This window comes from Pelecanus crispus, chromosome 2, assembly GCF_030463565.1.
Source record: "Pelecanus crispus isolate bPelCri1 chromosome 2, bPelCri1.pri, whole genome shotgun sequence".
NCBI classification, from domain to species: Eukaryota; Metazoa; Chordata; class Aves; order Pelecaniformes; family Pelecanidae; genus Pelecanus; species Pelecanus crispus.
Genome location: NC_134644.1, coordinates 127,782,375 through 127,797,260, shown reverse-complemented (window position 1 = coordinate 127,797,260; position 14,886 = coordinate 127,782,375). Strand labels below are relative to the sequence as shown.

The following is a 14,886-nucleotide window of genomic DNA, read 5'->3' as shown; positions in this document are numbered from 1 at the left end:
ATGTCTTGGGGTATTTATATCACCTAAAAGTAAGTATCTAACATAGGTGCTTAAATTAGGAAGTTAGCCTCCTCAGGCTCCCTAATTCAGGAACATGTGAGTTAAGATCCTGCTCTGAATCACTTTTTGACTAAGCCTCTCTCTCCTCTGTGGTTATACGGGGAACCTATAGAGACTAGCTTCCTATTGAAGGCACCTAACCTGCATGCCAGAAATTAGCAAAGTGGACCTCCCCTCCACCCAGCCACGCGTTTCTTGTGTGAATATGCACATATGTGTAAGAAAGAAAGAAAGTCTTGGCCTGCTCAGAGCGGTGATTGAGATCCTGTGCCTAGGATGCTCACTCTTCATTTACCTGTTGCGAGAAACAGGATTTTGCTGATTGCTCAGTATAACCAAATGAAGGCCCTTCGAAAACAGCCGTGGGCAGCTTGAGAACCTCCCGCAGAAACATGTCGTATCTGCCATAAACCATCACTCCGGTGGAGTCGGAAATCATTGAGAAAATATCTGAGGGGGGAAAAGACAAGACAAGGACACAGCAACTTCAGTGTGAGCTACAGATTTGCTCCTAATTCAGTAGTATCTGACTTGAACGAAGGAGTACTAAGCAACATGTTCTGCTTATGGAAACATCCACTATTACTGCATCTTTAATTATAATCCCAATCAATAGAAAACAAAGAGAAAGATTTACATATAAAAAAGTAGCTGATTTTGACATTAAAATATTCCTGCTTCTTTTTCATTGTGTGTGGTCATTTTTTTAAGCGAAGTCTGATGCATGGCATGAGGCAGTAATTTAATCAGATAAGAGTGATCTAATTTGACAAGATACGCAACATCAGCTTTTTGCCAACTGCCAGCTTACCATATCAAATCTAAATCTTGACAATGAGTTCAGTAAGTCGGTTATTATTGTTTTCGACACACAAAGCACTGAAGGTCTTTCAAATGCATTACTTTTGACTCTTCTCCTTTTTTGCTTTTTCGTTCATGTATAAAAATATTGCAAAGTTTTATTTCTCCAGAGATGCATGTTTCTCAGCCCTTACTTTTCCCCTTGTTTAGAAGTATCCTAAGCTTAGCAGGGGATCACAGACTAAGAAACATTTATCTTTTTTCAGGCTGTCATGTCAGGTGCTTCATTTCCAGGAACCTGGATGGGATTTTCTGAGAACAGGTCCCTGGCACTGCTGATGTGAAAAATCAGCATCATACTCTAGCCTTCCACTGGATGGACCCTGCTCCTTATTCTTAAAACTGCCTAAGGAACAAACAGTGTTCAATTTATAAGTTATAATTTAAGTTCAGTCTACATTTGAGTTTCTACATGAAAATAATATATTAAAAAATGGCACCAAATCTGGAAGACTAAATTAGCACCTGGGACTTCTACTTGCCTCATCTAAACAACAACAGTTTGTAAACTCAATTTTCTTTGGCTGTGGTAGAAGGCTCAGAGGAAACTGAAGATTGACATTAATCCTTTGGTCAAAAAGTCTGGAAAATGGTGTTTTGGATCTGAGCACTAAATAGCAAATCTTTCATTGCAGCTGCAAGTAAACTATGCCTTGGCTACTGGGGAACTGGGAATAAATCCTGTGAAATGAGAATCTATTTTCCAAAATAGATGGAATTAGTATGTGCCCTATGGGAAGAAATACAAATAGTGCATAAATATATTGTACTTCTAAGTGTGAAATGAGAGAGATGTTATTAAAAAAAAGTTTGAAGAAATTGTTAAAGGATGCTTCATGACGTTGAAGATTTGAGGCACCTACCTCTGAATTCAATCATCCCAAAGGGAAAAAAAAAGCCACCAATGAGAATGTCAATATATGCAATTTGGCTTCAAAAATACGAAGTCTGGTGTGAAGTTCAGTCAAACATTTAGTGGGAATTACTTGGAGGTGTATACAGTGCAAATCCCAAACCCAGCCATGAAACTATAACTTGTCCTAATTCCCTCTTTTCCTACCTGTACTGTTATCTCAAGTACAACAAGTACAACAAGTACAACAATGATTAACAGGTTAAAAATGTCACCCAAAAGACTTACATCTTAATTTGTCCATGATCTTTCCTCCACAAAGAGTTGCCAAGGCCATTTTGACAGCAAAAACGGAAATTTTACCATGCCCTTCCCTGTTCAAAAGTAGAAAGTAGACATATTTTATAATATGGACTTCCTTCCATTTAAAATGTATATCACTGACAAGACATACGGTAATGCATACTATATGTGGATTCACATATGAAGAAATAATTGAATTTTAAAATCAAAGTTTGCTTTGTGGGAACACACATCAGTACATCGTTCTGTAAAGATCTCAGAACAGATTTATTAAGTATGTAAATCTCAGTATTAAACTGTTTATCTCATTATACATTAAGATGATGATTATTACTGCTATTTGTGCTACAGTAGCACTGCAGGACACCTATCACACTCATGGCCTCCCTATCCTAAGTGCATGGTGTATCTTCTGTCCCTAGAAGATTGCAAATAAGTGCAAAAATCAACAGTGGGAACAAAAGTGAAAAAGCAGAAAAGGACCGCACGATTGCACAAGCTGCATTTTGCACCTGTTAGTAAGTCCTGACAATTGCCTTTTAAATGATACACCTGACTCCCAGGAACCTTTAAGAAGGACTTTACTGAAAAATGGGGAACAAACCTGCACCCAGAATGAGCAAAGGACATTTGTTGTCATATGCAGAACAGTCTCGTCCCTGGTTTGTTCAAGTTGAGGCTATGTCTCGCTCCCTCTTTTCAACTTAAAATGAGTAACGCTATTAAATCTCAAATGCACAAAGGTGTATGCCATAGGGGCAAAAAGAGATTTTTTTGTTCTGTAAATCCAGTCACTTTCAGGTAAAAATAAAAGACTTCTTTTTTTATCCCTGGAAGGATCAGACCATATACTGCACTCTCAGGATGCTGTGTTCACCTATAGAACATTGCCAACTCTTCCTTCAACTGCCTTGAAGCATGCAATGGCTTAATTTTATTGCTCCTCTTGCTATCCTCATTCTTCCTCCAGTCATGATGGTCCCCAATGATTACTTGCCATTACAGAAACCTTGGTTTTTTGGAGCTGCATGAGTAATACATGACTTCACCCACTGCAAGGCACTCTTAACTCCTAAAAGACCTATCCCCCCAGTTTAGGCAAAACTACGTTGAGAGTGTTAATGGGAATGGCAGAACAAAGATGCTGTAATGTTCAGTCCCTTTCCAAAGATAAGAATGAACACAACCTCTTAAGTTCATCTCCTTTTTAATGTTCACTTTTGAGGCATCCAAATATTGAAATGTGTGTTTTTTCTTGAAATTCTCTGAGTCTTACTATAAGGCAGTCAGAGTCCACAGCTGCACTGGACCAACTTTTATCTGTCATCCAAAGTCCTTAGCATTACTATATATCTTTCCATATATCTGTTTAATGACATTAGTGAGAACACATTGTCCACATGCTTCAGAAAAGAGACAGTCAGCCAATATTTGTGAGCTTAGCAAAATGGCACCCATGTCTCTTTCTAAATTCTACTGATAGGGCTAATGATGGGACCAGATAATAAAGTTTTCTGTCATTTTTTGGGAATAGAGATTCTGTGACCTTCAGTCTTTACTCTGTCAGGGAACATTATGCTTATAAGGGACTTCCTGTTAAAATATATAGAATTATCTCTCACATAAGATAGTCTAACAGCACTGGCAATAGCAATATAAAGACATTGAGCTCTCCATCAGTATTTACAAAATTACTCTGCTGACTGTCACTCAATTTTAATGAAGAAAATTGTGTCTGATCAGAACTAAAAGATAAACTGATTCTGGAGAGACACAGAGCCTGTGACTGTGTCGCGCTCTCTGCTCACCCCAAGCCAGACTTATACAGTAACATATACATATATAATAGACATGAATGGCATACTCATATCAGTACATTAAAGCATGCTACATGCTTCACTGCTGTGTTCATTATTAAGCTACTCAGACTTTACAAAATGAGCCAATTCCCTAAGCTTGGCTAGCTAATAACTTATACAGTTCGGTGAATTGGATTTAGTTCTAGCCCAATGTAACCCATGATTCTAAATATTAATTCTAAATATTCTTTACATGCATTTAAAATTCTGCTTTTTGTCAGAAAATCAACAAGAGCTGTAGACAAAAAAAATCACTACTTCAGTATTTAAGAAATAAATCTTTACTATGTTCTTTAATGCTGGCTTTTATGCACATTTTCTTTTTCATGGCATTGCATTCTCATTGAATAGCTTCATAAGATTAAAATCACAGTATAGGAATTTCCAGTCTTCTGTATTTCCATCCTTTGTTGGCTGGATTCTAATTTGTGTAAACCAGGACCTAGCATTGCTGGAGCTATGGCTGAGAATTTGTCCATTTTATATTCTTTTTGTGCATGTTACCCTTTAGACCTTTGGGAATTTTTTTTCTGCACTGTTTCATCACGAGGTTTTCATCTGCCTTTAAAAGAGTTGTTATACTTAAGAAAAATAAATGCTAAGTGGAAGCAACAGCATTATTACAAAGCAATGGAAGAATTAGAGGAAAAAATAAAGCCCATGTGGAAGTGCTTCAGATTTAGATTATTTTTCCCAGTAGGTTTAGCTACATTTACTAACAGGATTATACTCTTGAACAGCAGACACATATCAACTTGCCTTCAGCTTTCTACCCCAGAGCCATCGGCTTTTCCCATACTCAAACGGTTATGGAACAGAGAAACAAGAGAAAGAAAAGATTTCATTTATCTCTTCAATCTCTCAGTTTGAGTTGATTAGTTTTGACACTGTATTTTGTATCAGTCATTTGTATTCATAAAAGCATCACTAGAGCCAGTATAAATTCAATTTGCCCTCCAAATATATATGTGTGTGCGCGCATACATATACACACATGCTTATGTAAATGTATATGACTGATGAACGGACAGGATAATGGGGTCTAAGACTTGCCAATATCATTGGGATCCAGAAGTGCCCTAAGCTATGTCTAAGTACTACAGATGCCCTTGACTGGCAGCACTGGGGCCTCGCAGTGTTTGCTGCGTAGAAGCAAATGCTGAAGCAGTGGTTCACAGCCGCATGAAGATCTCTATTGAAGTCGGTGCACCCTGAAAGAAGCTTTAGGCTGGTTAATGCAAAGCGATATAAACTTTACTAGTGGAAATAGGAGAGGACAGAAAATATTTTCATTTTATATAGCACCTCTCTTACTAAGGTTACTTTTCAGATCCCTACAGAAAAGCACCATAAATGATGGCAAAGGCAAACCTTCAAGCTGATATGCACTTAGCAACAACACAGGATGGAGTGCTTAGGAAAGGGGATGATGGCCAGGGCTTAAGGTTATCTCCTGCCGCCTGAGAAAAAAAGGGCAAAAAATAACACATGCTTTTAGACACCAGAGCATAGCAGAAGGTTTCCTCTTCAAATGCATGGCTGCAGAGAGAGACAGCCTATCCCCAGAGCAAGGAAGCCCCACAGGCCGCCTGGTAAAATCTGCACACTATACAAGGCTAAGTCTAGTTCCAGGGCCTGAATTTGCCTTTTGGGTCAGCAAGGGGAGAGGTACCAAATGGATAACACTGACATTTGTCAGGATCTCTGGCAATACTCATCCTGAGACAGCTATATGGTGGGGAGAGCTATAAAGAAATGACATCACATCTTTAGAAATAGCAAATATGTCCTGTGAAATGGACATTGAGAAAATACAATTTTTCTCATTAACTAGGCATGAAGTGGTGCTCCCCCAATGCTTTAAGTTATCTTTTCCAAAAGTAATGAAATTTCTTTGGTTACCTGTGGGCCTCCTGCCCACCTTAATCAGGGCGGCCAATTCTGAAATGTCAGGGGCTGTAATTACACATTCCTATGTTCACAAACAGGTCTCAGAGAGGAAATGTTGTTGGAATCAAGCAAAATTCTTTCATTTAGGAGAGCAAAATGCATAATGACCAAATCTCTGAAATGCATTTTTTTACTGGACTTCCTAAAAGCTAGCTGGCCTGTACAGCTTTCAATGATTAGCAAGGGTGGAGAAGAGAGGGAATGAAACACTTTACAGCTCTGAATAGATGGATGAGCAAGAAGTTATACTTCCAAAACAAATACTGAACATCTTGATTTATTGAACTCAATATGATTCAAATGTGCATTTGATTACACAAGGGCACGAATATTTCCTCTTTTCTTTGTAGAAGCCAAGCCCCTCCAGCCAGACTGGGTTTGTTTCATAGCCCAGAGCTCACAGCTCCATTCGTAGGACAGGTATGTCAAGGCACAGAGAAAAATCAGCTCTTTTCTTGTCAGTTAAACTTCGCAGCAGGAATAGCTGTATTGTAATACTAAGTCAGTGCTGAAGATGATCTAGCACAGGATATTTTACACTCTGTTTAAAAAGAGTCTTTTTGGGAATGGCTCGACTGAATGAGGCTGACATTCCACCTAGCCGCCTAGGCTTTGACACCGTCCTGGGATGAATTTTTCAGAGAAGTTTGAACTTGTCATCTTTTTATATAGTACTTGTGTGCCAGTGAAGGAAGCATGCTATTATTTTATAAAGCCAGTTAATCACCTTAGATGTTGAAGCAAAAGCTATTGGCCAATTTTAATGTGCAGTTAAAAACGCAAATCAGGCATATTTTTGTCCAGATTTTTTAAAGTCTGACCGCTTCATTATGCTCACTGGTTTTGGTCTGTTGGGATCCTCTACCACATGATGCTGACTTTCACACAATAACGGCAAATTAATTGGAGCAGCATTTTTATTTGTGAATTTTGATTTTGTTGACTTGCACTTTTATGAGGTTGCACTTTAGTTTTGGCTTAGCATGAAGGAGCACCACACTCAGCGTCACATGAAATCTTATACACTATATTTTTTCCTCACTTTTTCCTCCCTTCAGGGTTGAGCGGCAGGGAAATATAATTACCTGTAGGCCTAATGAGTCCCCAAGGCTGTGAAAAAATCATAAAAAAACTGGGATGAAAGTTCAGCACAGGCAGTGGGCAAGCTGGTCCACATGCCACGGCATTGCACCATGGCTCCCCTTAAGTTTTGCTAGCCAGGTTCTAGCTTCTGAGAAGACATCTGTACTGCAGGCCTAGGGAAATATTCCCTGCCAGAGGGCAGAGAAACCTGCCAGGTTTTCAGCAGGGTATAAATGAAGGAAGAAGCTTTGTTTAAAGCTTGGAGGATCTTCAGACAGCACAGTACCTGTGGGGCAGTATATATTAACTAGAACTAAATAAATGAGACAGTGGTAGGCTTATTAGATTTTAAATCACACATTAACTTGTCCCTTGTGGTCCTTTCATATATGTTAAGTCACAGACTCCATTTCTCCACTCTCTTTCCTTGCGTTTCAAATGGGACATGAGAAACCACACAACCTTTTCTGGACCTGCCGACAGTACAGCAGGAGCAGCCATCGCTCTGTGTAGCCACAAACACCAAAAACATCCATTATCACTTAAAACAGCCTTCTCATTTATACTGAAGACCTATTTGGTCTTGGTCTACTGCTTTGGTTTCAGAAAGCTGTTCTGGGTTTTTTAGGGTTTGGGGTTTTTTTTTTGTTGTTGTCTGCATTCATAGAATCAAATGTGATCATATTAACATTCATTAATAAACATGAATAATAATTCCTCAGTAGCCACCTAGAAATTTGGATAGCATTTCTGCATGCCAACTGTGTCCTTAAAACACAAGGCTAAGAAATAGAGGAGGGAACCCAGATCAAAGATAACAGGATTATTTTAGGGGTGACACTCGTGATTTCACTATGATTCATGCACCTAGTAAAACCCCTTTTTTCATCAGAGAAGACTACAGGCAATTTAGTTTAACTGTCCAGTTTCTATAAATGGGAGGAGAATGAGAAAAAGACTTCATCCCACCTCACAGTTCCACCCCTGTTCCCCCTATACGCAATGCATTGCTTCCCTCAGCATGGACCACAAGAAAAGACCTTGCTCCTCCCTCTACCAGCTTGTAGCCTTTAGCAGAGAAGGACTTTTCTGCTGCACTGCAGGGGAGGGGAGGGAAGGGAGCAACATGGGAAGCAGAGACATCAGCTCTGGTTAGATCCCAGCAGCTCTCACATCGTCCCTGTAGCATGTAGAGCCACCGCCCACCCTCTGTTTCCCAGAAACAGGGAAATCTGGACCACCAGTGGTTGCTAAACCAACACCCAACCCAAAACTTCAGTACCCTGAACCATAATAAAGGGTAGGGCACATTTTGAGAATCAGATGCTTAACTTGTATGTCTACATCTGCGATAGGTGTCCAAACTCCCATTACAGTAGACACTCATCTCCGTGAAGCCTGAACTTGGGTATCTCAGATTGCACCTGAACCTCATCCCAGATGTTTGGTGCATTTAAAATGGGGTGATAGGCAGCCAGTCCCTATCTCAGACTCCATTGCTGGAAGCCTCTTCCTGGGGGTCCTTTGGGTGTCTCTGCCCTTCTGGGAAGTGCATCCTATGCACCCTGCTCGGGGGCAGCACGACAGACTGAGTTGCTGCTTGGCGAACGGAGTGAGGGTCACAGCCTCCTCACCCCTGGGAGGGCCTGATGGGAGCCCAGAAAAAAGGTCACAACCCACAGCACATGGGATGTTTTCAGGGAAAGCAAACCCTCACCCCTTTAAGCACATTCTCTGTTTCCCTACAGGGGAGTAAATTCCTCTCCTCCATTTTCCAGCAAGTAGCCTTGATGTCTAGCTGAGATCTTCGCCCCTTTACAGTGAGCTACAAAACAAGCACGTTATCGCAGGTCTTGCTTCCACAGTCCTGGGTCTTTCCATGTGTTTACCAGCTGGGAAGCAGTTTGCTTGCAGCATGCAGCAATGCATGCATCTGGCCATTTTCATTGTCCTTTAGTGTTCTTGTCACAGCCACAATGGTAGAAATTAAAATGCCTGTTCCTTCTTTTATTGCCCTTGAGGGGAGAAAAATATTCCTGAAGGCTATGGTTTCACAACGGATTGGCTTATTTTTCTTCCCCTTGGAGCGGCTGGAGGGGAGGTTGGGTGCATCCTTTTCATGTGGAACATCTACTTTTTCTCCCCGTCGCCATGGTGACTGAGCCGCTGGCTGGTCTGACTCCAAAAGGTGCTCGATGACACCCAGCACTGGGGCCCTCAAGCGAGAGGATGGGAAAGAGGGAGGGGTAGAGGGGCAGCATCCTTATTTTAATGTGTCATGGACAGTGTTTTCAGCTGGTGAATTTTCAAAATATAAGCCATAAAGAGGCAATAGGTCATCTGCATCTGTCAGACTTGACTACTGTTCTCCAAAAATTTATTTTTGAGGATTGCAAATGTTGCAGTACAGGTTGATGACTACGTATTCAGAAACTGTAATATGTATACACAGTATACTCGCTAAGGTAAGTGGCTCACTCTATCTCAAACATGTCCTTTTTGTCATACGGGTCCCATGCAGTAATAAACAACATGAATTTCATCACCTCCAGGTCTTTATCCTATTTCTGTCATGGTCTCAAAATCATGCTGCACTGTCATGAGCCAGAAAAAAAAAATTGCTTACAGCTGCAAGAACTTGCAGGAAAATGAGCTCTTTCAAAATAATGAGCTATTAACCCATGGCACTGCTGCAGAGGCATTGCAGTGGTGTCAGCCACTGGTGTGTCAATAAATAACAAGGCAAATTAGAAGTGGATGTAAATTTGTTTCTGTAGATAATTCTTCTTTGATATAAACTGGAACAAGTCTGAGTAACTGGATGAAAACACAGTTGTGCTGAATTTGGCTCGACAGAAAGGAAAGCAGAGGTCCTTAATTTAGTTTCTCTCCCTAGTTAGCACTATTCATATGCTCATGATTTGGGCCACAACTTAGCTTGTTCAATTGTTTTCCAAAGATATTTCCGGAGCAAGCAAAATCCTTTCACCAGTCTGGAGAGGAGGGAAGCACACGCGGCTAAGAAAGGCAGACTTACGGATCAAAGGCTGCTAGCAAGAAGTTGAGCAGTAAGCTGATGGATTGCTCCACGTTGATCTGGTGTGTCGTCGGCATCCGTTTGTTGAGCTGGTAGAAGATAGTTGAAATCACAGCTTCCAGGCGAGCCACGTTCAGTTCGATGTTGGGATCCAGGTTGTTCAGCGCGTTTTCCCGCAAGGCTTCTATCACGTTCCAGATGTCCACCAGGTGCACTAGGGGACAGGACAGAAAGAGTCAGCGGGGACACGCGTTCCTGAAAGCAACTGAGAAAAAACGTCACCTGAACCCCCAGGGTGGGGAATAACACAATCACGCAGGACACGCTTCATGAATAATAAAATGAATGAATGTATTTTCCATCAGCAAGAAGTGAACTTGGTGGAGGAACGAGCAAATAAAATTCAAATCCATTAATAAGCAAACAATATATCGATATTATTAGTTGTAATGCGTACAACTTCAGCTCAGGAAATAAATACTCATTGTATAAAATATTCAAGCAAAAATCTATATTTTACGGAAACCACTGGAAGGTAAACATACGCTAATTGTTTTTCTGAACCATGCCTCTATGAATACCCATTCAGAAATTACTCTTAGATATTAATTTGCATAGCAGATGGGCTTTTCAGAAGATTCTACGAATACTAAGTGCTTAACACGTACTGACATTTTGAAAATTCTTTTCAGCAATTTGTATGGAAAGCAAAATATTTTTCAGAAACTGAATTGCAGTTGAGTCAGGGTAGACAAGCTACATTTAAACAAAGAACACGTAATGAAGTGATCCCAAAGTCATATATCGTATCTTCTAAATATATTTGCCAAACGATTTGTTAAATCTCTCTCTTTGATCAAGTCCTGGTCTAAGCTGAATTTCACGGGGACTGTTTTTACCTACAAGGACAGCTTAAAGGACAATCTCTGCTCACCCTTCATATTGTACCCAAACAGAAATCTTGTTTGCGTAGCACTGTTATTGTGGCAGTATGATCGGCTTGCCGCAGATTGGCACTTCCAGAAGCAGTGGACCATGCCAAAAATAAAAAAAACCCCTACACTCATTCAAAATTTGGATTTAGTTCAAACCCGAACTCAAAGAATCATCCCTTTTTTATCTTACGTATCACCTGCTGTCCTACTAAACTGTCAATAAGAAACAAATCATGAGGTTCAGGGTGCAAATTCTCTTTTTTTTACCAGAGAAACTACTGTATAGTTCTTATTACTTAGCATGGTGATATGTCTTATGATGTGGAAAGAGATGCTTTTTTTTTTGTGGATAGAGAAATTTAATTCTAGCCCTCACCATTATATTTTTACTTGCTTGGTTTGCCGGTGCTGTCTCAGACTGCAATGTGACATGGTCGTCTGATGGCAGGGAGATGTAAGCTGATAACAGATAGATAAATGAAACCAGATATACTGTCATTTTACCTAGTCTAGAATTTTTCCCTATGATTGGGTTTCTCTTCTTCTACCTCAGGGAAAAAATAATCTCTTATGCCCTGCTACTGCATGTGTAAGCCCAAGGAGGAAGATACACCATACAGGTGACCGGCCACAGCAGCAGCAACTACTTCAGGCACTAGATGAGGCACTTTTCCACTTCTGCTTGCTGTTCCCTAGCAAATAACTGGGATAAAACCAACAATGCAGTTCCACCATGACACCTAAATATTTATTTGGCCTTTGTATTAAAAGGTAACTTCTATAAGTGACCTTGTAAGCTGGCAGGTTGTCTTCAGAGTGTCGTTCTGAATTAAGCCAAGTGGGTGGAGCATACAAGCTCCCTGAACTCTTCCTTTTTGTCTTCTAGCTGGGAAAAGAGCACCTTCCTTGTAAAAAATGTGGCATAGGTCTCAGATCCTTTTAATGCAGCCATTGCTATTCCCATTCAACCAGCTTGAACTCTTCCTTTTTGTCTTCTAGCTGGGAAAAGAGCACCTTCCTTGTAAAAAATGTGGCATAGGTCTCAGATCCTTTTAATGCAGCCATTGCTATTCCCATTCAACCAGCTTTCACTGTCAAGTTGCTACAGATGTAATCTGGGTAAATGGGAGATGAACGATCTCCAGGAAGATGGCCTGCCCATAATAACCGACCCTTCCTGGGCAGCTTCTCCACATGGCTCAAAGGCCAGACTAGGCAGAGAACAGAAGTCACCAGAAAGCAGGCCATCATCTGATCCAGGACAGAAGGGTTAATGAGCATTTCCCACTCTGGGTCACCACCGTAAGGCAGCCAAGGAAGAAACACAGAGCAATATGCCAGAAGATGCCACAACAGGCTGGACCACGTGCACGCATTTTATGACCTTATCAAGGGGGAGGGCAGGCAGGACGCAGAAGGTTAAGCGTGGCGTTTCCCTCAAGGTCTAGCCGTTGCCGGCCATGAGGGCTGTCTCTGGTAATTCAGACCAAGTAGGTGAAGGAGAAGGTGCTTGCAACAGCAGATTCACCAGGCTGGCTTCTGGCTGCGAGGCTACGTGTGCAAACTGTTGAATCTGAGCTGTAGCTACACTAACAAGGTAACAACGCGAGAAGTTACCAGGCATAACAAAGAGCAAAGAGGGAGTAACGCATATGCAGATAGCTAACCTTGACTTGAGGCTACACGAACAAGATAGCAACCCTAGGCACAGCACAAACAGGGGTACTAGCTTAACAGCACTGCTGACCAAGGCAGAAACTACTAGGGCAACAATATGATAAATACTAAATAAGGATGTAAAATTAGCAGCATTGAAGCTAGTGGGAGAAGAATAAACAGGGACAGGCTGTTTATTTGGGAGTGCACAAGCTTGGTAGAGGAAAAAGCATGGGGGTGGAAAAGGGGAATATAAAGGGTAACAATTCATGTCATCAGAGCTGCTTGTGGGTACCTCTTAAGCAGCCCTGCACCTGATCAGTGCAGAGGAACGAACACAGCAATAAGACTGTTGTTTTGACCATACATGTATCTAGTTTACTTCTTCAGTTGCGGGGAACTGCGATGGTTTCCCTAGCACTGATAAAAGGACATCCAGGGAGGATGAACCAGACATCCAGACTCCCTAACAGTGAGAATTTCACACAGCAATTTAACTTTCATTTCTACAGCCTAGTAGTGGAAAACTCTTGAATAAGAGAGCATGGAGGAAAACAGCTGGCACAAGGAATGAGGCTGAAATGGGGATTGGTGTCTTTATTCTTCACATGATCCAGTACTCATACTATGTGGCTGTCAGATTTTCATGTTTGCTTTTTTTTTCTTTTCCCACTGAGATTATATTTTTCATAACATAGTCATATCCAGAGTTAGTTTTGATGATGGTCCTGGGAAGGGAAATATCCAGAGGCTAGCAGATGTGGGACTAATAATATCAGTACACTAACACATCAGAGAGAAGAATATTGGTTTTAGTGTTAACTCTAACCTGAAAGCCTCATAAGCTATCCTGATATTCATTGGTATGCCAGAAAGGTAGGGCACAAGACTAAGAAAATGACTTACTGGAAATTACACAGCAGTTACAGTTCCCCACCCACCATAAAATATTAGTCTCAAGGAACTGCTGTGCATCTGTACTATAAATAATTTTACTTGGGCTTTTTTTTTTTCCCCCAGAAACACTTTGGTTCCACTTGAAGCTAAATAAGCAACAATCCTACTGCACCATTTTATTTTGCATTTTATTCACGGATTTCAAATCTCTCTACAGAGGCTGGAAAGTAATACTTCCTGGAGGAGGAAATGAAAGATGGTCAAGAGCCAGACTTGTTAACAAGATCTGCTAATTTTGAAAATGTCTGTTGAAATATCTGCCTCAAAATCACAAGGAGAGTTTGTTAGACTGTTGTACAGAGGACTGAAGTCTCTGGCCTTTACTCAAGTCAGTTGTTATGGACAAGAATTCACCCATCTAAATTTAAATGTCAAAAATCAGGTGCCCACTGTCAGCTGGTGATCAAGGCTCCCTCTAACGCCAGTGGAAGAAAAAGGCACCTTAAAGCAGCTGTCCGGAGACAGGTATGATGAACAGTGCTTTGAAGGTGCCCACATTTCTTCACTGACTACAGGCAAAGCCTAAAGCGACAAGTTTACATGCGACATGTAACCTCAGAGCTGGTGAAGTTAACTGAGATGAATCCCACACCTAGCTCTTGAAACATTAAGAAAAGGTATCTTTTCTGTTCTGACTACTACATGGCCTAGAATAATTCGCTTTATATAAAATATAAATAATAAATACTTTAATCTGTATCAACAGCTGCCAGATGCTGTCATAGTCACAGCCTCTTACACTGCATCGCTTAACCTGGCGCAGATTACAACTGGGTGTAGTGCCCTACTGATTGCTTCGAATCCTATTTTTTTTAAGTTTACTCACATAGCAAGCACACTCTTACATATTCTATCATGCTGCCAAGTCAACCTATCAACACTGGGAAAAGGCAGAGAAAAACACAGGCCTCTGCAAGCTCCACTCTTCATTTGTACTATTAGAAATTTCTACCAACAACTAATACAGTATCTGTAGTCTTTTCAATGCAATAACAGAACGTCAACCTTGCAAACTTTGCATAAGCTTACATTCCTCTCATTTTAATTTTCATCCTCTCTGCTACCCATTTTCTGTCATACCTGCTATGCCCATTTATTTATTTATCCATCCCTGAGATTGTTATAATCTCACCAAAGAAGGCATGCCTCTTTACTTTCTTTGCACAACACCTAGCACAATAAAACCCAAATCTGATTTCTACTTACTACTATGATGCTAACAAGAAGAGTTTGCAGTGTAACTAACAGCTTACAGATACAGGAGAGCTTTCTCTCTCCTAAAATCTGCCTTAAAATCCCTCAACAAAGTCAAACTCTACAAGTTCATTTTTA

At 40.7% G+C, this 14,886-nt stretch overlaps 1 protein-coding gene across 5 annotated transcripts in view; it reads right to left on the bottom strand.

Moving 5' to 3' along the window:
* DTNA (dystrobrevin alpha) overlaps positions 1-14,886 on the bottom strand; it is a 101,336-nt gene that overhangs the window by 57,866 nt on the left and 28,584 nt on the right. For all 5 annotated transcript variants that reach the window (XM_075706328.1, XM_075706329.1, XM_075706331.1 and 2 more), the window contains exons 3-5: positions 10,007-10,220; positions 2,063-2,148; positions 356-510 (exon numbers count right to left, since the gene is read on the bottom strand). In XM_075706328.1, coding sequence (XP_075562443.1) covers positions 356-510; positions 2,063-2,148; positions 10,007-10,220 — 455 coding nt within the window. The remainder of the gene's footprint in view (positions 1-355; positions 511-2,062; positions 2,149-10,006; positions 10,221-14,886) is intronic.